This window comes from Pagrus pagrus, assembly GCF_965226575.1.
Source record: "Pagrus pagrus genome assembly, chromosome: 12".
NCBI lineage: Eukaryota > Metazoa > Chordata > Actinopteri > Spariformes > Sparidae > Pagrus > Pagrus pagrus.
In genome coordinates, this window is record NC_140196.1 from 16,724,051 (window position 1) to 16,747,806 (window position 23,756).

General features: G+C 40.9%; 1 protein-coding gene across 1 annotated transcript; it reads left to right on the forward strand.

Annotated features, from left to right (window-relative positions):
• Window positions 1-299: 299 nt before the first annotated feature.
• On the forward strand, window positions 300-23,718 carry LOC311266685 (protein APCDD1). Its single transcript, XM_084369181.1, has 5 exons — window positions 300-699; window positions 8,811-8,994; window positions 10,318-10,843; window positions 19,943-20,264; window positions 20,902-23,718. The coding sequence occupies exons 1-5, from the start codon at window positions 663-665 to the stop codon at window positions 21,363-21,365; spliced, it is 1,533 nt and encodes a 510-aa protein (XP_084225307.1). The 5' UTR covers window positions 300-662; the 3' UTR covers window positions 21,366-23,718.
• Window positions 23,719-23,756: the final 38 nt, after the last annotated feature.

Consider the following 23,756-nt stretch of genomic DNA (forward strand, 5'->3'; position numbering starts at 1 on the left):
AAGTCTCATTTTAAGGATGTTTACTTGAAAATAATCTTAAAAAACAGATCTAGATGTGGCACTATGATGCTGTGAGGACACAATGGTGGTGCTGGTTTGCAAATTTGCATTAGAGAAATTCAAATCATTTAAGTCATTTTAATACATTTTAAGACTCCAAACATCTACAGGTGCAGCTTTTGTGAACATGGGTGACTTTTTGCAGCGTGCACCTCACGGGAGAAAACTTCACCACACACTCCACGCCCATAAAGTCTCTCCAGAGGAAGAGGAGGAGGAGGCGGGTGGGGGGCGTTGAGTCCAGTCCGGTGTCTGAACAGACGTACAAACACTCCTCCAGGACGCAGGACGCACGGAGGACGCGCGTAAAAGCAACCGAGCTGCTCCGGTTCAACAGTGAACGACAACGTTTGAACTCCCGCAGTGGAGTTTGGACTTGACCGTGCGATTCTTTGTCTTGAACCTCAGGTGCAGCAGGTTTTTGTTTTTCAAACTCTCTTAGCGAACCAGAGGTGTGTTTCCTATGATGCTCGGACATCAGAGGAGTGTTTCCTCCACGCTTTGGATACATAATGTGAGCATTCGTGTCGGAATAAACAAGGACGCTGCGTAAAAGGAAACCTTCTCAGTGTGACCAGTTTGGACCCTGCCTGAAGCGCGGAATGGGGCCATCTGCGCTGCTCCTCGTTGCTTTTTTGGGTAAGAAACAAACACGAAGTGACTTTGATCCATGTGGTGCAGCAAGTGTTCAGTGTCTTGAGAGACTTTGTGTTTCCAAAATGACTGAAAAAGGTGTTTTGCTGCACATGTGCGTGGAAAACAAAATGCTTTTACAGCCTAGGAAAGAGGTATTTTGTACAAAATGTAGCCAAACATGAAAACATAAGGAGATCATAGATCACAGTCCATAACTGTGAATGTTTCCTTCTGCTTCAGTTGCCTCTCTTCACCTCTGCACACCTGTTTGCCCTCATGGCTGTGTGTGTGTGTGTGTGTGTGTGTGTGTCCAACAGGAGTAGCAATAATAATATTTTCTGGCTAAGTTATCACTCTTGCCCCGGTGATGAACATGTTTGAAGACTAAAAGGCAATAAAAAGCTTCCCCGGGGCTGCCGGACAGATGAAAGCACTGAGAGAGTTAAGAGCCACTTAAAACATCCATTCCTGATGAAAACCCTGTCTGAGCAGCAGAGGATTATGGGACTGCAGTTGACCCAATCCATCTGCTGCCAGTGACAGTGGAAGGCAACATTTGGCAGCAACATCAAATGAGCGGGTTGAGATAAAACGATATTTTGGAGTCCACTTATCCTTAAGTGTGTTTAAGTGCATCTAACGTTCAATTAGGTGGTGTGTTATTGCAGCCTCTCGTAGTGGAAATGAAAATGCACTGTCAGCCTAGATTAGTGTGCGCTGTAAATTTGCTGGGGGGGGAGAAAAACATCAGCGAGTCTTCAGAGAGTTGAACAGGAAAGTTTAGAAAAGACAGAAACAGGGAGCTGCTTGTATTTCACCTTTTTTATCCAGATGTGAATCCAGTGAGACTTCTGCCCGGCCTCAGCAGGGTCTTGAAGTTTTATTGCATCTGTAAATATTCAACACTTTGCAGGATTGCAATGGAAGACGGCAACTCAACTGTTTGTTCGAGTAGTAGCTCGTCCTACAACTTTTAATGTGTGTGTTTGTGCATGTCAGACACATCAGTATAAAATAATAAGTGCATACAATAAAAGGACAACAATACAAAACAGTGTATAAAGTCACGCTAATGATAAACACAGATACAAACATCTGTTGAGGAATACCTCGGGTCACTTTTTGTGGGTTCAGTTGTCACGATTTGATTGTTTTCAATCAATTATTTTACTATTCTGTCACGATATTCAAGATAACTGTAATATTAAAAGTGACATTTAGCTTGTTTTAATGATACACACGTGGTTATATTGTGTGTGTAATACAGCGAAGATGTTTGGATTTTTTATACAGTTGTGGTCACAGACTCTCTCTCTTCTACACAAGCTCTAAATGGCCATGAGTCAAACATATTATTATCCTGTGATAACGAGTTATTTGTGTCAAGTGTTGTTCTCCTCAGATAGTAAGATAAATGAATCCATTATCAAAAGAAAACAAAGATTGTTTCCTCTCGTTCCTTAAAGCTTAACGTCTGTTCCATCAGCAGTGCCAAGCCAGCGTGAACACATGGCATCTTAACAAGTGTAGCAACTGATTGAAGCTGGAAGTGTCAGGGAGATCAAGGAGTGCTCATTATTAATGCCCACAGAGCAGTGTGTGTGGATGGTCCAGTCTTATAAAACTTATGAAGTGATTTTCTCCTGATCATTTGTTATCTCATGATAATCTCCAGATAAACAAAGTTTGTTTTCGGGAGATCTCAAGAAAATTATCTTGTTATCTCTGAAAAAATGTGTGTTACCGTCATAATGACATTAATCACACATGAACAAATACAATTGAACTTGTTATCGCAGGACAATGGAGGAAATAATATGTTGGCCGTTTTTTGACTGTTTAGGGCTTCCGTACTTTAATGCTACGCTTGTATTTTAAGGGTAATGTATTTGCCGACAAAACACACAGTAAACAGGTTTGGTAGAAGTTTTTTTTTCAAATTTCTGTGGATATCGTAATGATATCGTTATCGTGAACTTGTTAAGCCACGATAATTGTTTCGTGAAAATCTGATATGGTCACATCTCAAAGTTGTACAAAAATTCCTCAACAAGGCATAAAAGTTGGGAACGCTACGAGTCACAAACGTACGGCTCGCACTTGTCCATCTGAGTGCATCGTTATCGAAGCCACCTGAAGCCTTTTTTAATTTTTGCCTCACTATAACTCTTCGTCTTGATGTTGAATGTTGAAGTTTTTTTATTTTTCCCGTTTGGTGGAAAACTTGGAAGGCGAATATGTGAAGATGTGTGTGAGTCTCACACATTTTGGTCACTGCAGGAAGTAGACTAAATGGGCAAACTATCAAAACACCTCATTAAAAAAGACATTTAGCCATTTTAATCACAGTTACGAACTGGATCTTGACCGATGTTTCATCTCTGAGGCGGAAACCAATATTTATATTTGAGACGTAAAGAAGAATTTGAAACAATGCTCACTCGAATGTGGTTATGAAGAAGCTTTGACGCGTACTGATGCATGATATTTGACAGTTAGACGATCAAAGGTAATGGTAAGTTTACGGTAAATATAAAAGTAAACTTCACTGGAAATTGAATTAATTAATCCTCATAAGTGATTGTTAATTCCGAACACACAAATACAGAAACATATTTGAATTCAGAGAAATTAGTCAAAAATACATAAAAATGCACCCCAGCATACGCTTACATACACGGTTAATATATCATTTTTGAGTTTATATGCTTACAATCATACTACATACATACATATGACATGTAAGCAGCTATATAAATTTCATTTATTTGTTTATTTACCAAAGACAACACACATTAATCAACATTTACATTGATGTAATGTGCCGCTTTAGCTAACAAGCTTATTTTCATCCGTAGTCTCTGGTTGTATGTATTTACACTGCATACATAAAGTATAGCAAACAAATTGGAATACATGAATGTGTTTTTATAAAGATTGTGCTTGATTTAAAGAAAAAGAGACAAGCAAAAGGGCTATAGGCACGCTCTACAACAGAAATAACAACATGCTCCAATGCCAATATTACAAATGTGGTATCAGCCTTCTGATTTATCAGTCGAGCGCTTTTTCAATGACCAATTACTAGCATCTTTTTAGTTTTCTGATATCAATCCTTTGATGTTTGAGTTTTCAAAGCAACATGAGAAAACAAACAGAAAGCCAGAAGCACTGAGTGTTGCCTCCAGAGTCATCAGTCAGAATTCACATCTAATATCAAGGGGAAACATCCTGAGAAATCATTTCAGACAGCAGAGACAAACTGCATCAACAAGTGGGAGAGGGCGGCCAAACGTTCTGGCAGGCCAACAGGGGAATGATGGAGGAAACAGAGATGCAGGAGATACAAATGATGCTAATCTCCCTGCATCCCAGCACCTCCCTCCTCTGTATGAGCAGGTTTCAGTGGTGGAGGAGAAAGCTGGGAGAAAATTCAGTCCTGCATGAGACACTGATGGTGAAGGATGGACCGTTAACGTAACAATCTCCGCTAATGGTCCATTTAGTAGCTCTTGTAGAGGCTCCAATTATATTTCATGATCTTCATCAACAAATGGAGTCTGTTATGGACATATACATGTTCAAGTATCTGACCCCTTGGAGGACTTTGTTGGTCTGTGTTTGCTTAAAAATTGAGCATCAAATGTCACTCTTGACCCTAAAAACAGAAAGCCTCACCCCTAGATTTCACCAGATATGTGTCCGCTGCGTTACGGCTCCGCCACGGCAGCAGAGCTCATCGGTTTCACTGTAGTCTATGTGTTAACTTCCACCGGGTCCGCTGCGCTGCGTGTCTGCTGCGTCCCAGCTCCAGAGCAGATACACAGGACTTCTATATCTGGCGTCAGAAAAGCCGCTAATATATCGGGACATTTTTGCTCCATTGTTTTGTGATTGTGCACTTTCAATGATGCCTGAAATGATTGTCGTGAAGCGTTTTCTGATCTCTTCCTTAACATATTCATGATTCTTAGCCATGCTAGCGGTGCAGCTGAAGATATGGCAAATCAGTCAGTCCGGCTTTTTGCTCAGGTCTAAAGACTCAAAATGTGTAATTATCCAGTAAAATGTTCTCAACATATTCTAGTGGATTGATTTGGCACAAAACCTTGTAGAGACGTTCACGTTCCCCAGAGGATGAATTCTACGGACGGATGAATTCTACAGACTTTGGTGACGCCCTGTATTTTACCTCTAGTGCCACCATAAGGTTTACATTTCTTACTTACAGTGAAATGTCCTGAACAGTTGAGTAAATTGTCATGTTTGGTACATACATTCATGTCCCCCACCGGATGATCTTAAGCGATCTCTTAACTTCATGTAATGCAACATTAGACCAAAAATTGAATTTGTCCAATACTTTGGTTTATGGCCAAATAACTTCATTGTGTTTAGCGCTAATTGACAAATGTTAGCATGCTAGCACACTAGACTAAGATGATAAACATGGTAAACATCCACCTGTTAGCACTGTCCCTCTGCAACCTGATATCATGCTAAAGTGTGTAATAAAAATACACATTCTCATTCATTAGGCTGGATTCAGTCACCAAACCTAGCTACTTGCTAAGGTGTAGAAAAAAACTTCACTAACTGCAGCTCAGCTTTTTGTTTGTGTGAGTACATTTCTCTATTCTCTCAGGCTCATATCTGCTCTTTTCTTTGACCCTCTGCTGCATGTTAGCATTTAGCTCAAAGCTCCACTTTGCTTAAGTATTAAGCAGCTGAGACACTAGCGTGGATGTAGACTCTTGTCGTCCAACATAAACAATATCTTATGACTTTACTTCATGCTGAATGTTAAACCTGCACAAACTCGATACCCACAGCTGTCAGATAAATGTGTGCTGGATTTAAAAAAAAAGTGCCATATTTCTCGCTGAATTCCAGTGACGTAGAAGTAGAAAGTCTTCCAAAATAAAACTACTCAAGCACCAGTACTTTCTCAAGTGTTACTTTCTCTGCCCAGTTTAAGTCCTACATGGTCGCTGCCAAATGCTAAGATAACACAAAGAACACTCCTTTGTCTGGTCTCTGCTCTGGCACTTGTGGATTTTTCTCTTCCCATAAACGATGTGGAGTCTCTCGGCTTGTCAGGGGTCCCAGTGCTGTTACCTCACCGGTGGGATCGGGCCAACTGGAAATGTTCTGTGTGGTTTGGGGCTCTGGGAGTTTTGTGGGCGCTTTGATTTAGATAGAGTGCAGCAGTTTGGGAAAGCAGCAGCAGCAAGGGACCGGAGAGGGTTCGAGTCCAGTCGCTGTGATTATTGCTGTAATGAGGGGAGAGTTTTTCTTTCTTTCTTTTTTTAAAGCTATTGGAAGAAAGTCCCACCACTCACATATTCAACACTCATTCAATGTGCAGAGAAGTCGTACGAGTCCAAATTTACAAACAGGCTAACCTCTTTTTAATAATTTCCTCATTTGTTTCCCCGTAAGCATGTTTTCCATTTTGAGATCCCATTTGGCTTTGAAGTAATAAAACACTCTGTAAAAAAAAGAAAAAGAAAATGTAACTGTGTTTAAAATTAGTCTGAATAAAACTCGTGTTTCATTATTATTCTGATATTTCCACAAAACCACAAATGTTTAACAAGTCTTGGTCTGTTTCATTTTAGTTTTTCAGTTTCTGGATTCTTTATTTACCCACATCTGGGACCAAAAACAGCCAAATTAGATGCATCCTAGACCTTCCTTTCAACATTACACGCCATTTAAGTGAGGAGAAAGTGGAAAGTCCCAGATCTATTTTGAAGCTGGGAAAGAAACTCAATAGATATTGAATGAACATGAGCATTTGCAAACTAAATTACCAAAAATGGTTCATACGTATCCAAAGTATTCCTCAAGATAAGGCATACATTACCCAGAATCCCTTGAAAGCTGCAGCAGGATGTCAGGAGATAATTCACCACTTTATCATCAGCTTCTGTAATGTTTCCATATTATCTGTACTACAGCTTATATCAAGTGGTATTTTAATCCGATACGGCTGATCCTTGGGAGCTTTCCAGGTTTTCTGCTGTAGCGTAGAGTTTTCTGTCTCACCTCAAATTTACCGTCCTATTGTTGCGTAAATACATACCAAAACCCTTCACATTTATGGTAGATAGACCCGGCCGCTCCCAAAAGCAACATAATGAGAGTGTATCAGAACTACAGTCCATCAGGGCAACTGTGACACATCTCAATTTATCTGTTATTTATCTGTTATAGAAGAAAATCAGCAAATATCCATATTTGAGAAGCTGGAACGTGAGTTTGGGCTATTTTTACTTTAGAAATGCCAAATGATTTTCATAAGAGATCCATAATGTCCGAAAATCAGTGAATATTCGTCCAGCTCTAGTTTTGTGTGGATTTGTCCTTTAAATACTTTGCTTTGTGTTGTTTTTATTGCATGCACAGCTTTATATTTGTCTTCTGTCACCTACTCTTAAACCCGAGATGCTACTTTGCTAGTGGAAACCTTTAGTGGGGTTAAAAATGTGTTTGCATTACACATCTCATCAGGCTTCCTTTTCATTTCTCACGCACACTTCTTTCAGCTCTGTTAATTGTTAAACAAAGTGTTTGCAGCCACTCTTCCATGTTTCTGGCCTGACTGCAGGTGCAAAAAAAAAGCCTCACACGCACATCACACATAAACACACATTCACACATAAAATGCAGCAAACTGTGAAGCCTTTTCTTTGATTTTTACCACAGCTCCAGCCAGCAGAGCAGCGTTACTAATGCCACCAGCTGAGTCGGGGGATCGAGTCTCCCCACTGTCCAGTGTTTCCACTGAGCAGCGCTGTGATGTGGTGATTTACACACAAGCCTCGGCTAAGACACGCAGTTGCTGCCTCGCTGGGTGTAAAACAACTGGATGGGGCTTTGTTCTTCATGGAGCTTTTGGCTGCTTTTAATCAGATGTTTTCGTTCCTCCCTCTGTGTTATTGGTCTCAAATTAAAGCACTGAAGCGACCGCAGAGGCATTCCAAGGCGTTAAATGATATTGCCAAGCAAGTCGGGTCCAATAGAAAGAATTTAAGGCAAAGTCTTCATATTTCAAGGTAGATTTTGATGATATTTAGAGTATTATATGGAATAAATCCTCGCTGGAATGTGAGCTTGAAGGCTTTTCTTTGGCTGCAGGCTTTGAAAATGCTTTCATTTCCGATATTTTATCCCCTTAAGCTCGGCCCATTGTTGAAGGTATTGTTATTTCATGTGGTGCGTCGAGGGGACGCGCGCAGGGTGGGAACTGAGAGTTTTCAAATATCAATGCTTCTCTTGTCCTTTTTTTAGCTTTTGTTTGCTGCTTGATTTCAGAGTTTGTTATAGTTTTTCGTGGTACCAGAAAGCCAACAATCACTTTTTCATTTTGGATACCTAAGCTTTGCCTTTTCATTACATGTTCGGTTTATGTTAACCTAGAAAGACTCCACTCATACCAGGTGTTGCGGGTCACTGATAAAGCCCTGTAATCCCTTGGTGATGACATGACTTAAAATGACTAAATAAAACCCTGTAAAGACTTCAAAGAGGCCCGGCTGATTGAATAAGCAAAGTGAAAGCATGAGAGCCAAACTTCAAACCAACAGGAAAACTTCTTTTCTTTTTGATCCGAGTGTAACTAACTGCCTTTTAAAAGTAGTTGTGCTTCATTTATAAGGATGTAAAGATCTAAAAGAAACCAGCACTGCCAAGCTAAACTCATTCTTAAGTGGTTTATTCAACATTTCAAGCTCAGTGAGGAAAGTCTGAGGTTCAAACCTCACTTAATAACACTTGCAGAATCAATTTTGTGTCCAAATCTTTTTGGTTTTGCATGTTTCTTTCTTTTTTGTTGCATATCTGTTCAGGATTTCAGTATAATAATGACCTTAAACCTGTTCAGAACAAAAAATATTGTTATGATGGATTTCTACGGCACTCATAAATCATTCGCAATTTAAAAAAAAGTATCAATTAAAAACTTAATTTGTTCATTTTTTCTGTCAAAAGCTTTGTTTTGATTTATTTATATTTCATTTTTCCCCAAAAAATTTAATGAAGAGTAAGTAAATGAATAATGGTGAAATCTCCTCAAAGATAAACCTGTGGTGTCCCTCTTGTTCCCGCAGTCTGGGCTGAAGGTTCCTCTCTTCACTACTCCGATGGTCGGTCCAGCCGACTCTCCATGGAGAAAACCTTCGGGCGGTTGGTCAAAGACTCTCAGTGCCATCACATGTTGAAGCACCTTCACAATGGAGCCCGAATCACTGTGCAGATGCCTCCAAACGTAGAGGGTCACTGGGTGTCCACGAGGTAAACAACTTCGGCCTTAATGGCCTTGTGTTTTATGCATCTGTTTTTATAGGAAGGCAGACACACAAAATCCATTCAACTATCCCTACATTTTTAAATATGGGCATTAAAACATTGACATGTAGCCTAAAATAGTTGAGATGATTTGTTATTGGTGGCACATCCCCAATAGACAATACTGGTGTTTTGCATGTTCCGTTTTTAAAAACTGAGTTTATGCAGTTTCAACTAGTGATTACTTCTACTTCATGCCTGCACAGCTTCCTGTTCATGTAAGCCTTTTGTCTTCTATTTAAAGGAACAAATCATAGCTTGTAAAAATAATGCTTTGCTTCGGCCAAATCATAAATCCTGAATTTCTGAGTCTCCTTGAATGTGACATAGTATTTTTATAATTCATTTCATGCTCGCATCTACATTACCACACGAACAAAACTTAGCTTTGTCCACAAAACAGTGATTTAAAATTTTATTCAAGCAAGTTTTCAAGTAAATTGACGTTATAATTACAGTACACGGGAATGAACCGAAACCTTTGGCTGCCTGGAAGGTAAAAACAAAAACAATATTTGTAGAAGTTGGTAGACTTTGGCCAGACGCAATATAATGTCTACACTGGAGTAAAACCACTAGACTGGCCCTGTAGGTCAGAAGCTTAAAGTACCCATATCATGCCCATTTTCAGGTTCATACTTTTATTTTGGATGTCTACTCGAAAAAGTTCACACGCTTTGATGTTAAATAAACAATTATTTTTCTCACACTGTCCACAGCTGCAGCACGTCTGTCTGAATGCGCCATTTTAGTGCCTTTGCCTTTAAGACACCCCTTCTGAAAAGCCCACTCTGCTATGATTGGTCAGCTCTCACAGGCCTGAGGAGGCACCACCCACCTTGTTTACACATCAGCTCTGCGGGTGGTTACGCAACCACAACTGTGCTGGGGCCATAGCTGAGGGCTGTGACTGTATAGTTGTGACTAGGGATGATAATTTTAAGGAATTTCTTTAATTGATAGTCATCTGCCTTAACAATCAATCATCGGTTAATCATTAATAATATATTAAAAACGGTATGTTGGTCGCACCTTCTTATGGTAGATGTTATCCGCACCATAATTTAAAACGCCTTAAAATCGCTAATTGACCTTATTTTTAGTATCAGTATTTTAACAGCAACAAAAAAAAAATACGGAAAGAGCACACGTAAACACTCAGCTCTGGACCAACTTTAAATTTCTTTTTATTTATTAAAACATGTTCTACAAGTAGTCTTGCATGGTTTTTATCCGGAGTTCATCTGAAACCTCTGTTTTCTGTTGCAGCTGTGAGGTGAGACCAGGCCCGGAGTTCCTGACGCGCTCCTACAGCTTCTTCTCCAACAACACCTTCCAGGCTCACCAGTTCTACTACGAGGACAACCACTGCACCAAACCCACCTACACTCTGGTGATCCGCGGCCGTCTGCGCCTACGCCAGGCCTCCTGGATCATCCGCGGCGGCACAGAGGCGGAGTACCACCTCCACCGCGTCCAGATGGTTTGTCACACTGCCACCGTGGCCAAAGAGCTCAGCCAGAGGTTCAACCACAGCTGCAAGGGGGCCGTGAAGGGCCCCTGGGAGCCCAACGTGATCTACGAGCTGTGGAGCGAGGAGGGCGGCTTCGACTGCTCCAGGGAGCTGAACTTCGCCATGCACGAGCTGCAGCTGCTGAGGGTGGAGAGGCAGTACCTGCATCACAACCTGGATCACCTGGTGGAGGAGCTGTTCCTGGGAGACATCCACACCGAGCCATCCCAGAGGCTGTACTACAAACCGTCCAGCTACCAGATGGCCCTGCAGAACGCCAAGGTACGTCCTAATGATCGTCTATTAGGGATGAGGAGAAGCTAGGCTGCTCTGTTGAAGGAAAACATTGGTTTATTTAGAGCTGCTATTATTCTGTAGATTAGTAGTTCCTCTCCTGAGAGCTCACAAGATAAATATGAAGTTGTTCCCAGTGCTTTAAAATTTAATTCTAGCAATTTTTCAAGCAAATTGAGGTTCATACTGTACTGGACTGGACTGATCTAAAACCGATGGCTGCCTGGAAGTTAAAGACAAAAACAATATTTGTAGAAGCTGGTACACTGTGGCCCGAAATAGTCAGAGAAGGAAAAAATCAATCTTCTCAGAGACCACAGATGTTATGCCACCTGTGACAGGAGTGGTGCAGGTGAAAGTTTCTTTGCAGCCATTTGATAAAGGTGGGGTGAGCGATTCTGGAGACAGATAGATGATTGTTTAGCCTCGTTCCCAGGCTGTCGAGTACAGACGATCTGAGACTCAACAATCAACTCTCATCCTTCTCCAGAGATTCTCACCTCACTTTAAATGAAAGCATCCGAATGATTAGCTGTATCTGTAGAGGTCTTTCCCTCTACATCGCAGATCTCGTCACTGTTAACCGGGGGGGGGGGGCGGCTTCCCATCCACAGACGTAGCATTTTTGTATTTGTTGGAATGCAGGATGAAGCCCGGGGAAGAGTTTTGTTTTCTGTCCTGAGCGTGCAGCTCGGTGCTGAACTCGACTCCCGCTGTGTCGACCTACAGACCACACGCACGTCAGAAACAGCGTGAACTGACCTTAAGAACTGTGTTCTTGTATGAGAGTTTGTCTTAGCATAGTCTACACAAGGCTGTGATGATGCCTGGGTGAAATGGCATTTGAAGGTAAAGGCTGCAAGCTTTGTTAACGAGGCAACAGAGTGTTTAATGATTAATGCTTGAATGTCAGATTATTGTAATTTTCTGACAGCTTGTGATACAATCTGCCACCTGTCAGTGGAAACAAACATCCATCCAAGACAAATACTGTTTAATCCAAATCTGATTTCTGATCAGTGTGTGTGTGTCAACAGTCCTGCCCTTATATGCTAAACATTTGCACTGCTAGAAACTAGATCCTCTATACACATACTGATTTCATCTCTCAAATCTAGCATCAAGAAAGAGCCTTTTCTTTCCTCCACTGGGCTTATGGGATGTAATTTCTCTATTTACACTGCTGAGCAGCAGTTTCCCCCGCTGACTGAAACCCTAGAGTGATGTTTTCACTGTCACCCTGCACAGAGATTACAATGAAATCCTGTTCAGGTCGGCCGTCTAAATAAACATCCATTTGTACGGGGATGATGGGGCTCGGTGTTGCTGATCAGAAGGTAAACAGAGTGTGGAGTGAGGAGCTGTGATCAGACGAGCTCCCCCGTGGCACTGTAATGACCAGAGCTGCTCTCCTCGAGCCCCTCTGGCCCGCGGAGGCGCAATGTGAAACCCGGCCTATCTCTGGGAGCGATCGACATGTGGTATTCCTAGAATTTGGAATCATGCGGCCGTATGAATTATTCCAGCGAACGCATACCAGGTCTGATTTCATGCATGCCTGAGGCTCAAATCAAAGTTGTGCTCGTGCTCATTTTTCCTCCTCAATCTTTTCTGAATGAAAAGAAAGAAGGGGTGTCGGCCGAGCTTTGATTCACTCTTAGCTGCACTTCCAAAGTCGCAGTGAGTCAAACTTAATTACAGCGTCTCGCCATGCAGAACGACTTGGCAAGATTTTGAGAGACCTGTTTTTCTGCTGATAACTCGGTAGAAAAGAGGTGAATGGAATGCTGATTGTAGTGCTTTGAAACAGGAATTACAAAATTCAACGTCTGTTTCCAGAAATAGCGTTCCTAACGATCCCCTAAAAGATTGTTTTTGTAATACTCAATTTGACCACAAGAGGCTGAAGTGCACCACTACCTCATATTCTAATTAGGACTGAAAGCGTTCATGTTTTTTTCTTCTTCTACAGGAGTTTTAATTTGTCCGTGCACACTAAACACGAGATACAGCTATAGTGTGTTGGCATATTATTTAATATTACTGTCATGACCTTCTTTTGGCGGGGAATGTGTTATAATTGACACTAATCCGCCAATTCAGGTCAAGCAGTAACATTTAATGGCCTTATTGTGATATGAGTCTTTTCATTTTACGTCGTAGCTTATGGTTATAATGGTTACTGTTAGCTGCAGCAGTTAGTGTTCAGTACTTTTTTGTTTTCTTGTTCATGTAGTAGTAGTAGTAGTAGTAGTTACCAGGGGGCTCCAACAGAGGGAGCATACAACTGTTGAGCTGCGCAAAAAATGAGTGCGGTCTGACATGAGGTAAAAAAAAAATGTTTTACTCTGTTTCACACATGAAAAACTCCCGACTTGCCCCTCAGGGCTGCTGTATATGCTGTATGTGTGGTGGCAAATCCAAAAAACAGTTTTTCTCAAAACCTCGGCACAGATCGCGAGATAAATGTTGAAATATTGTATAATACAAGTGAACTGACCCTTTAAGCTTGGTAATGTGCTTCTAAAATAATACAAGTCTGCATTATAGGCATTTGTGAACATTGTAAATGTTGACTAATTTGATGGCTTTGGCCAATTTTGGGCCCCATTGCCCATCAGCTATGCACATACAGTAAATTAGGTTTTTTGGTGAAGCAGTTGTAGAGAATGCCTCACTCCTTCCTACACACAGAGTACTAAATCTGACCATCTCTTGAGGTTGTAATGGTTTCTTTTCGAGGACTTTTTACTGCCATGGTGACGATCCAATCCATTAATCTTAAGCGGTGTACCCAGAGCTGGTCCCGGTCCAGAAGCTCTGCTGGTGCCAGCATGTTCATTTGTGGTTATTGGGTGGATCTCAGCAGTGATGCAAGAGCGAGGCAGCAGACTTTGTTTCAAAGTTTGTTTCTTCTGTTTGCTGTCGCCTGGATCACTGCTGCGTCACTGAGGCAGAGAAATGACCGCTTGATAATGATTCTCGTTAAGATGGATGAGTTTTTTATTTTGTGTTTCGGTGGCTATCGTGTTTTGACACGTCTCTCTCATGCAGAGACTCCATTGTGATGTTGTGTTACGCATTCCTGAGTTTGATTTATGTTATTCTTTGATACTTGTTTGTGAGCCTGTAAACCCACAAAATACATCTAAAACTTGAGTAATGAAGCTATTCGGTCTAAGATAAGGCTCTTATTGTGAATTCCTGGGAGGTCATCCCACAGGAAAGATGCTGGTCTGGCTCGTAGGATGCCAGAAACATGGGTATAGTGGTTTTGATATCAAACGTCTTGTTTTTTTAAAAGTCTGCCATAGTTTCTGTTCCTCGTAAAATGTTTGCTTCTGGACATCATCTTCCCCTGAAGCCAGGTGGTAATCCTCCAAATGCTGCCAAACAAAGTGCAATTCAGTTCTAGCTCCGCTCGATCTGCTGTGGTTTGGATTCATACATCTGTTGGTTCAGAGAAAAGTGACCGCCACACGCAGTAGTATAAAATGTAATTAATAAATCTCGTTTCTATGAAGCGAGGGCAGTAATATCCTTCCTCATTTCCTCATTTTTTCTTCAATTCCAGTAAGAGTATAAAATGTTTTGCTTCTATCATGAAGAGCCAACAAGTTATTGCAACACAAGCCTGTACAAGTTGGACATTGTGCCTGCTGCATGGCAAAGACACCGAGCTGCAAATGTATTTTAAAGTTTGTGAACCTGAAGCTGTCATTGTCGGTCAATTTAAAATCCTTTAAAAAAACAGCTCGTCTGTGCTTTCACCCACCAGAAATGACAATTCTATCGTTATAACGAGATATTTTTCAAGTTCTATCTATAACTATGTAATTAAGTTTTCGTGTTTTAACATGAAGCTATATTATATATAATATATTTTTATCAAAAGAAAAGTTTCTATCTTGATATAACATTAAAGATGTCTTGTTATAACAATAACATTTTATGTTATAACATGATAGTGATACATTTTTCTTTTTCTGGTGTGGCAGCAATGTGCTTCTGTACTTATTGGACGTGAGGGCTCCTCAGTTTCAACTTGAGTGGATCCCTTTAAGCGTTGAGACTTTCAGTCGGTTGACAAAAAAAAAAATCAAATATTTCGATTATCCTTTAAGTCATTTTTATGTCTCTGTGCTGGCAGTAGCTGTGGCATTATATTTTCAGGTCCTCCGTCCGTCTATCCCATTCTTGTGAACAGGATATGTCAAGAATACTTTGTGCCAAATTTAAGAGAAATTTCCTCAAACGCCCACTTGGTTTTAAGGATAAACTGTTCAGATGATGGTCCATCATGACCTCATGCGTCCCATTCTTGTGAACATGACATCTCAGAGGCACATCACGGAATTTCTTTCAGATTTGGCACAAATGTCCACTTGGACTCGAGGATGAATTGATTAGATTTTGACTGTCAGACGTCACTGTGACCCCACGAAACACATTTTTGGCCATTACTCAATAAGACTCATATGACTGTGCCAAAATGTTGCACAAATGTCTGATTGGATAAAATGAACTGATGACATTTGATAAGCAAAAGGTCAACTCCAGTGTTACATCATAATATTCTGTTATTCAACACCAGAGCTCAGGAGCAGCAACTTGACTGGTGCATGGAGGAGTTCAACCGCAAGCTCAAGTCAGTCTGAGCTGAATATTTTGAGGCTTTGGAGTGATGTCTGGTGAAGACGAGCAGTTAGAAAATTGTGAGAATAATCGCTTATCAATCATTCGTTGTAGGCCTGTGCCCGTGTTTACTCACTAACAACCATTTCTTTAACATCTCATGTGATCACAAAGAAGCTCACTGATGTTAGGTGTCCTCATCTGGAACTGAATCCACCGCTGGAGTTCGGTTAGCACTTGTAACCATCTTGGCTGTTGTCGAAAACCCAAACTTGGACAGTGAGCTGCAGCTGAGGTATGGTTAGGCAAGCAAATGGCAGCTACTGCAGCCAAGAGAGACTTGTTAACCAAGACAAACACACCCTGTGAGACGAGAAAGAAATGGTTTGAGATCTGGGGGAATTCGGGCCATGTTGCTTGGAGTTCGATGAGCTGATTGATGCCACTCTCTTATGTAAATATGGCACAAAAAAAAGGGAGAACATTTTTAATTTGTGTTTTTACTTGGAGCCTTGGCAGGCTAATTAAGATCATACATACAAGTTATAATGTGTTAGTGGGCTTTAGATGTGCTGTTGGGTAGATTTTATTTTCTTGAGAAGTTTCCCCTGTTTTCGTTGCAGTAAGAGTATCGACCTTCTCTCGTAACTCTGCAAGAAGGCATATTTCCTAACGAGGCTTAACTTTATCTTAATATACTGTATACACGATGTTTAGACATGTTGATAGAAATCAGTGTTCGTCCCTTTTAAGTCTTTATTTTGACATGTTTTGACTCCAGGTCTGTGCAAGAAACAAAAAAGCTTATATGTCCAATATGAAGGTTTTGCAGGGATCTGTAGGCAGAAGTTTTTTTCATTGCCTTAGACGGAGCCTTTTATATCTACAGTGATATCCTCTCCCCCAGAGTCTGTTATGTTGCACCGCCAGGTTCCTACAGTAGCCCAGAACGGACAAACCAAACACTGACTCCATAGAAAGGGCCTTTCACGTTTTAGTGTTTTTAGCGGCCAGTGTGTGGGAGGGTGACACGAGGTGTGGTTAATTTGTTTCAATCTGCAGCCTCACCACTAGATGCCACTAAATCTTACACACTGAGCCTTTAAATACCCATCCAGTAAAAGCCATCAATTTGTTTTAATCATTATTTTGAATGTTCGAGATAAGTGTGGTGTCACGACACCAGTAAAAGGTTTACTCACAACCTGGAAGTAATTGTACAAGTGTTGGGTTGTATGAAGCTCGCCTCGGGCTCCTCTGGATTGGCTTTAACACTCCGCTGCAGTGATTACTGCCTGATTACAAACATATTAACCTTTTTATGAGCTGCACTCACTTTTCACTTTAATTGTTGCAGGTTGATTTTTTTGACTGAACTTCAGAACATTGTGCTCTTATTGTCACGATGGCAGAAGAGGGGAGTCGATCAAAATGTTGACATGCTCATCAAAACCACCCTTAGTTTATTTATTTAAGTGCACCCGGAACAAGAAGCTTAAAGGGTAACTCCACCAGTTTACACATTGCAGTGTGTTTACAGGTCTTGGGGAGTACTACTGCATATGTGAAAAAAAGTGTTTAAAAACCATTTGTGGCTCCAGAGGACGCTGCATGTAATCTGATAAATTGCCTCCAGGATGTCACACAGTGGCTAAGATGCATTGTGGGTAATGTATGCGCCAGGATTTGAAAAAGGAAGAATGTGTGGAAATTGATTTTGATGATTGTGTTTTTAAACCATCCATAAGGACAGTGTTATAAGAGTGCAATGCTAGACCAGTGGACTGCTTTTCAAAACATGGCGCCTACATTACCCACAATGCAACTTAGCCACTGTGTGACATCCTGGAGGCAATTTAGCAGATTGCATACTGAGACACGTATGAATACACATACACTTCATGTACTCGCAGAAGGAAATACTGTACAGGCACGTACTGTATCTACACACACCTATATGTAACTTGTACATGAAGATATATGGCTACTCCCTTACATAGTAGTATTATGGTTTACACAGACAAAAGGAAAAAGACTATACAAACAAATGTTTACATCCATTTGAACTTATCCACTTCGGAAAAATAAATCAAGCAGTACTCAAGCAGTAATCAAACTCCAGCCTCCAGATTTATGCATTATTCCATGTCCCTTTATCCAGATCCACACAAAGTTAAAGGGGTCTATTCTGGTCCGAGACTGATCCTTAATCCAAGTTTAGTGGAAATCCGTTCAGTAGTTTTTGTGTAATCCATCTGACAAACCAACCAACAAACAAACATAATCTCCTTGGCAGTGGTATTAAATATTTCTTGCAAATGCGTGTTTTAGATCTTTGTCCCTCACATGAAACCAAACCTGTAATTTATTGCCTGAGATGAAAAAGGTGAGCGATCCATAGAAACACTCAGACCTGCACAGTCTGTGTTTTATGGTCTCAAAGTTCTCGCAGATGTGGAACATGTTCTCCACACCTGCAACAGAAACTCGCCCAACTTCTGCTTTTTCTAGTCTCCTCACATAAATATGTTAAACTATGCGTACGTACATTAATTCTCTTTCTATTTATTTCTTTTTCCGCGCAACATATGTTTCTCACTCGTATGCACAAGCGCTGAGACGCACAGAGCTGGAGTCACAGGAGGCTTCACTTCCAGTCGTCCCATTAACCTCTCACTCTGAGGCGGTTATGGAGCTGCACTGGGATTATCTCATCTCCAACATGTAGTGATACTCCTGTTTTCTCCCGTTCTTTTTTTCTTTCTAACTCCCCATAAATCCCGTGCGGACACAGCTTTGTCTGGGAAAAAGACTGATTGTTTCGGGGAGGTTAGGTCTTAAATTTTGACCACCCTCAAATAACAAAAACTCCACCGTCTCCCTGGAGTTTGGTCTTTGGAAGAGATTTTGTTGAATACATTGTGACGACTTCCAGCTCCGAATCCGTCCGGCCCTCCAGTCTTTTCTCCAGCCAGAGCCCCACAGCTGTCCTGTCTGTGGATACTGTGATCACATGCAGCTCCAGGGCTCCACTCAGGCAGACTTGTACATGATTGATAGTCACTCGCAGACTTACAAACCCTTTTTTGTCAATATGAGGGTGAATAAAAGACGTCCCGCTGTTGTTTATAAGTAGCATGAAAGTTCAGCCTGCTGTTCGCTGTGTGACTTCCTGTTGTCACGGCTCTACTTTGACCAGACATCTGTCTTTTACGGTAAAATGATGTGATCACCCTGAGAAAATGTTGGAACCTTGTCAGGCTTCCAACACTGAAGAGGAAATAGTTTTTCCTCCTTCAGCTCCGAGTCCCTTTATGTGGATTTCATGATACAATATTCTGATGATGGATTAAAAAAGCTCTCGGCGCTGACAGATTTCGTTATGACTGACTTAAATAGGGACATTTTCAGTGGGAACGTTAGCTCCCAGTTTGTAATAATTTACAGCCTCATCAGCTGATTCATTTTATCATATGAAAGCTTCATCGCTAAATTGGGTTTGTGTTACTTCATCTTTAAAAATTTGCTTTTACACTATTTCTGAAAATGCTGTACCTATGGAAGCCCTGAGGGGCAAGTGAGGAATTAATTTTTTTCTAATGATCCATTTTCTAAGTGTTTTCTCTCTGCTGTGCTTATGACTGGCGGGGGGGAAAAGTTAGGACAGGATAATCTTTCCTTAATTAAGTTAATTAATTAAATTTTTTCATCTGTGAAAATGCATGAAAAAATATTTCAGAAGACTTTTTTCTTGGGAAACCAAGTGAAAAACATTTCAGAGGAAAAATGTGAGTAAAAGAAAAACTTTAAGGATAAATACTTTTTTCACTTCTGAAACTGAGTGAAGTTTGTTTTTTTTATGTGTGAAGCCAAGTGAAAAAAAAATTTCAAGAGGGAAAAAAAAAATTCATGTGTGGAAAAAAAAGACTTTTTTCATAAGTCAAACGCAGCTCAAAAGTCGAGCACTCCCCCTGCTGGAGCCCCCTGGTAACTACTACTGTTGGTGTTATAAAGACATTTTGAACATAAAACATGAGAACACACCAAAGTACTGAACTGTAACTGCTGCAACTGACAGTAACCATTATAACCATAAACTATGAAGTAACATGAAATATTCACTCAGTTTTACACATGAAAAAATGTTTTTCATTCACGCGTTTTCACAAAAAAGAATATTTAAGGAAACAAAACATTTTTATTCCACCCGTCCGCAAGTCATAAACACAGAAGAGAAAACAATTTAGATCAGACTTAGACGATGGTTCCCACGGAAAAAAAATGTCCTCACTTGCCTCTCGGGGCTTCCACATGTGCCTACTGGAGCCCAACCGACATTATCAGCTGAGATTAGTTTATTGCCGGTATATTAATATAATCATAACATAGTCTCTCCTCTTTTTAAACTTTCTGTATTTCATCATCAAACCTTTCCCTTACCTTTATTTCCAGAATCATGACCACGGCTGCATCGCCTGTCGTATCATCTACCGCTCTGATGAGTTCCACCCTCCCATCCTGCCACCGCGGGCCGACCTGACCGTCGGGCTGTACGGTCAGTGGGTGAGTCAGCGCTGCGAGGTTCGTCCTGAGGTCCTCTTCCTCACCCGTCACTTCATCTTCCACGACAACAACCACACCTGGGAGGGCCACTACTACCACTACTCTGACCCCGTCTGTAAACACCCCACCTTCACCATCTACGCCCGCGGACGCTACAGCCGAGGCCTTCACTCCACCCGCGTCATGGGCGGGACGGACTTTGTCTTCAAAGGTAAGTGGTTGATACGTTTGTCTAACAGCTGCGGTTTTCTTCAAAGGTTTAACACCAACAATTCAGAGAATACGTTTGTGTCCTTACTCTCATTCAATGGATTTAATACTCAGTTTGTGATTTGACTTGAATTCTAATTTAAGATGTCAGGCAAGCTTTCTGCATTCAGACATTACACTTTGGTTTTTATTTCTATTAAGTCATTGTTTCTATCTGTAGTCTTCAAAAATGATGACATCACTGAAAATAAGTTTGTCAGGGCAAGAAAGAAGAGCAGTCACATGATCAGATATTGTATTTACTATAAAGGGATCATTACCTACATTTCTTGTACTTTAATTAAAGTTCAGTCAAAATAAAATGGTTTAGAGAATCCGGCTAAACTATTGCTTTGGTTACTTGTTCACTGATTGTTCACTCATTTTCCCAGATCTCTAATTATCTTGGTGAGTTACCGTAACAGAAATTACAGTATGCCCAAAATGACAAAAATAAGACCCAAGTTGGAACAACAAGCAGAGAGTCGTTGTTCAAATAAGCCAGTTGGAAGTTTAAAGTCTGTTGGGCCTGGGAGAGTATTTACCGCACCCTGACACGTAATGTTCAGCTGACAGATCTTGTGTCTTCCCCCCTCTAGTGAACCACATGAGAGTAACTCCCATGGACTTGGCCACCACCTCCCTCCTCAACGTCTTCAACGGTAACGAGTGTGGAGTGCAGGGGTCCTGGCAGGCCGGGGTGGAGCAGGACGTCACCGTGACCAACGGCTGCGTGGCACTTGGCATCCGGCTCCCGCACACAGAGTACGAGCTTTTCCGCATGGAGCAGGACGCCCACGGTCGCTACCTGCTCTACAACGGCCAGCGTCCCAGCGACGGCTCCAGCCCGGACCGGCCCGAGAAGCGGGCCACCTCCTACCAGATGCCCCTGGTGCAATGCTCGGCCAGCAGCCTGCCGTCTGACCGCAGCATAGCGGACGGCAGCGACAGGCCTCTGCTGCACCACAATGACTGCACAGGATGGCACAGAGGCAGCCAGACGCACGTCAAGGTGGCTCTCGCTGCATTCGTCACGTCTCTGCTTATCTGCTGGCAAAGCTAGAGAGCTTTTCTACACAAAAACAAGAGTGTGGATTACAAGACTGCTTGTTAAACCAGCAAATTCAAACTTCTCTTATGTGACCGAGGATGAAAACTGGTGCTCCTGATCCTCCCAACTACCAAAGACTCGACACTGCTGCACCACAGAAACTGCACTTTACAGTGGAACCAAAGACGAACCTGTCCGTGTTTCCACAACTATACAAAGATGTCTATATATCCACACAGACCTGAGAATATGTTTTATACAGTGTATATACCTACAGCTAGCAAATCATTTCTTGGTACTGCAAAAGGACATGATTTTAAGGGTGAAAACTTTTTCTATGATGAACTCTTGACAAGAAGCTCCCGTCTAAAGGAGATGTGCTTGTGGACAGTCAGTGTTTACAGTAAAAGGGAACTACACTTCTAATGTTAAATCATTTTCTTTAAATATTACCTAACTCAACTCTGCAGCATATATGTGATCTTTTCCACGTTAAGATCAGGTTATTTTGGAAAGAATAAAACAGTTTCATCTGCTGCCAATTACCTTCCATTATAAAGACACATTTTTGTTCCATCACTGATCAGATAGTTGCTTCCTCACTGGACGACACTTGACCTTGTTTCCATTGGGGCTATTTTGAATTCATGTCATGTTCAAATTGTTGAGGACACTCAATCTAATTTTCCAGCAATTGACTTCATTAGGACCGGGCAAAGTGGCTAAATTTAATAATTATCAATATAGATATATTAATATAATATTGTATGAAGTCACTAAATAATCAAATGAATGCGATCAACTGTGTTCACTGTTGAAACTGAAACAAAAAATGCTTCACGTGTGTAAAATGTATTAATTCTTAATGACAATTAGCTTGGACTCACTTAATAATCTGTCGGACATTTTGGTCTTGTGCGCAATTTTTAGCTGCAACGTTACAATAACAATATATTTTATAAAAGAGCTTTACTTTTATATAAAAAAGGCTTTTTAAGATTTATCAAAATTCGCACTAAAACATCGACTGCTTCAGTGTTTACAGTGAACAGAGACCATGCAAAAGGACCCCAATATATACATTTGCGTCCTTTTTCTTGGCTCAACTCTGACTGAAATGTTAGAACGTCATGAAATATCTGCATTGGCCAGAAATGAATATGTCTTTATTATACCACACCTAAAACACCATGTATGGAAGGCCCAAACACACAGAAAAGCATAGAAATAACGTAATGTGTGGACAGGGCCTATGTACATTTCTTAATTGGACAAGTGAATGTGTAAACTTTCAAAAGCATTGTGTGTCTGCCATCACAGTAAGATGGTGCTTATATACATATTGGCAATTGGCTCTAATGTGTTGGAAAATATTGGCATATCAGATATCAGCAAAAATCCAATATCATCCTTAATATGAAGCCTACTGTGCTAACCAGTATCTAGCCTTCGTAGTAATTACCTGTGCAGAACACCTTTTATAAAGACTTTCAGTGAGGAACCTGTGAAAAACAATACAAAAAAAGATTTGTTTTAATGCTCTTCAAGGTCATTTTCTAGGCATGAGAGCGGAATAAATTCAAAATACTTTCCATGGGATAAAGGTCACCAGGCATGGCGCAGTATCAGCAGCACCCTACGATGTCATCAGTCTAAAGATGTCGTCTCTGCCGTCACCCTCTGGATCGTGGACCATTACCTGGTTGGGAACGTACTAGCATTCTTCTACTGAACCAAAATGTTCAGGCTGTGTTCAGCAGAGAAAGGACAGTGTACTGTAATATCTTTGAAGCCAGTTTTTGTTATCTTTAAAAAGGTGCAGAATCTTGTTCCCGGACTGAAGAACCTGCATTAGGCTCCAAGAAATGTCTTTGTAACTGGATACTTGATTAAAGGTTTGATACTCTTCCATGCTGATCTATAATGCATCTGTTTAAGGTTACGTGTTCATTATGGCAGATTTGTATATTGTACATATTGATAATCCAGCCAGAGAGAAACATCCTGGCTCGTCCCTTTATCCGGATCCACACCAAAAGATAATGAGATCTATTCTGGGCCGAGACCCATCCTCCATCCATGTTTCATGGAAAACTGTTCAGTAGTTTTTGTGTAATTTTGAAGACAAACCAACTAATCAACAAATGGACGGAGGTAATTATTTCCACTACTGTCTGACTAACATCAGATTTTGAGGCTGAAATGGAAAAAAATTAAAAACCTGTTAACAATTTAGTATCTACCAACATTAGTTTGTCTTAGTAATAAACAAATACAGTATGTAGATAAAGATCCTTTGATTTCATAATACTTTTACAACTACATTTAAAATGTAATACATGACAAAATAAACTTGTCAGTGCTCTGTGGTGAACAGTTTGTACAGGAATTTTGACAATAACT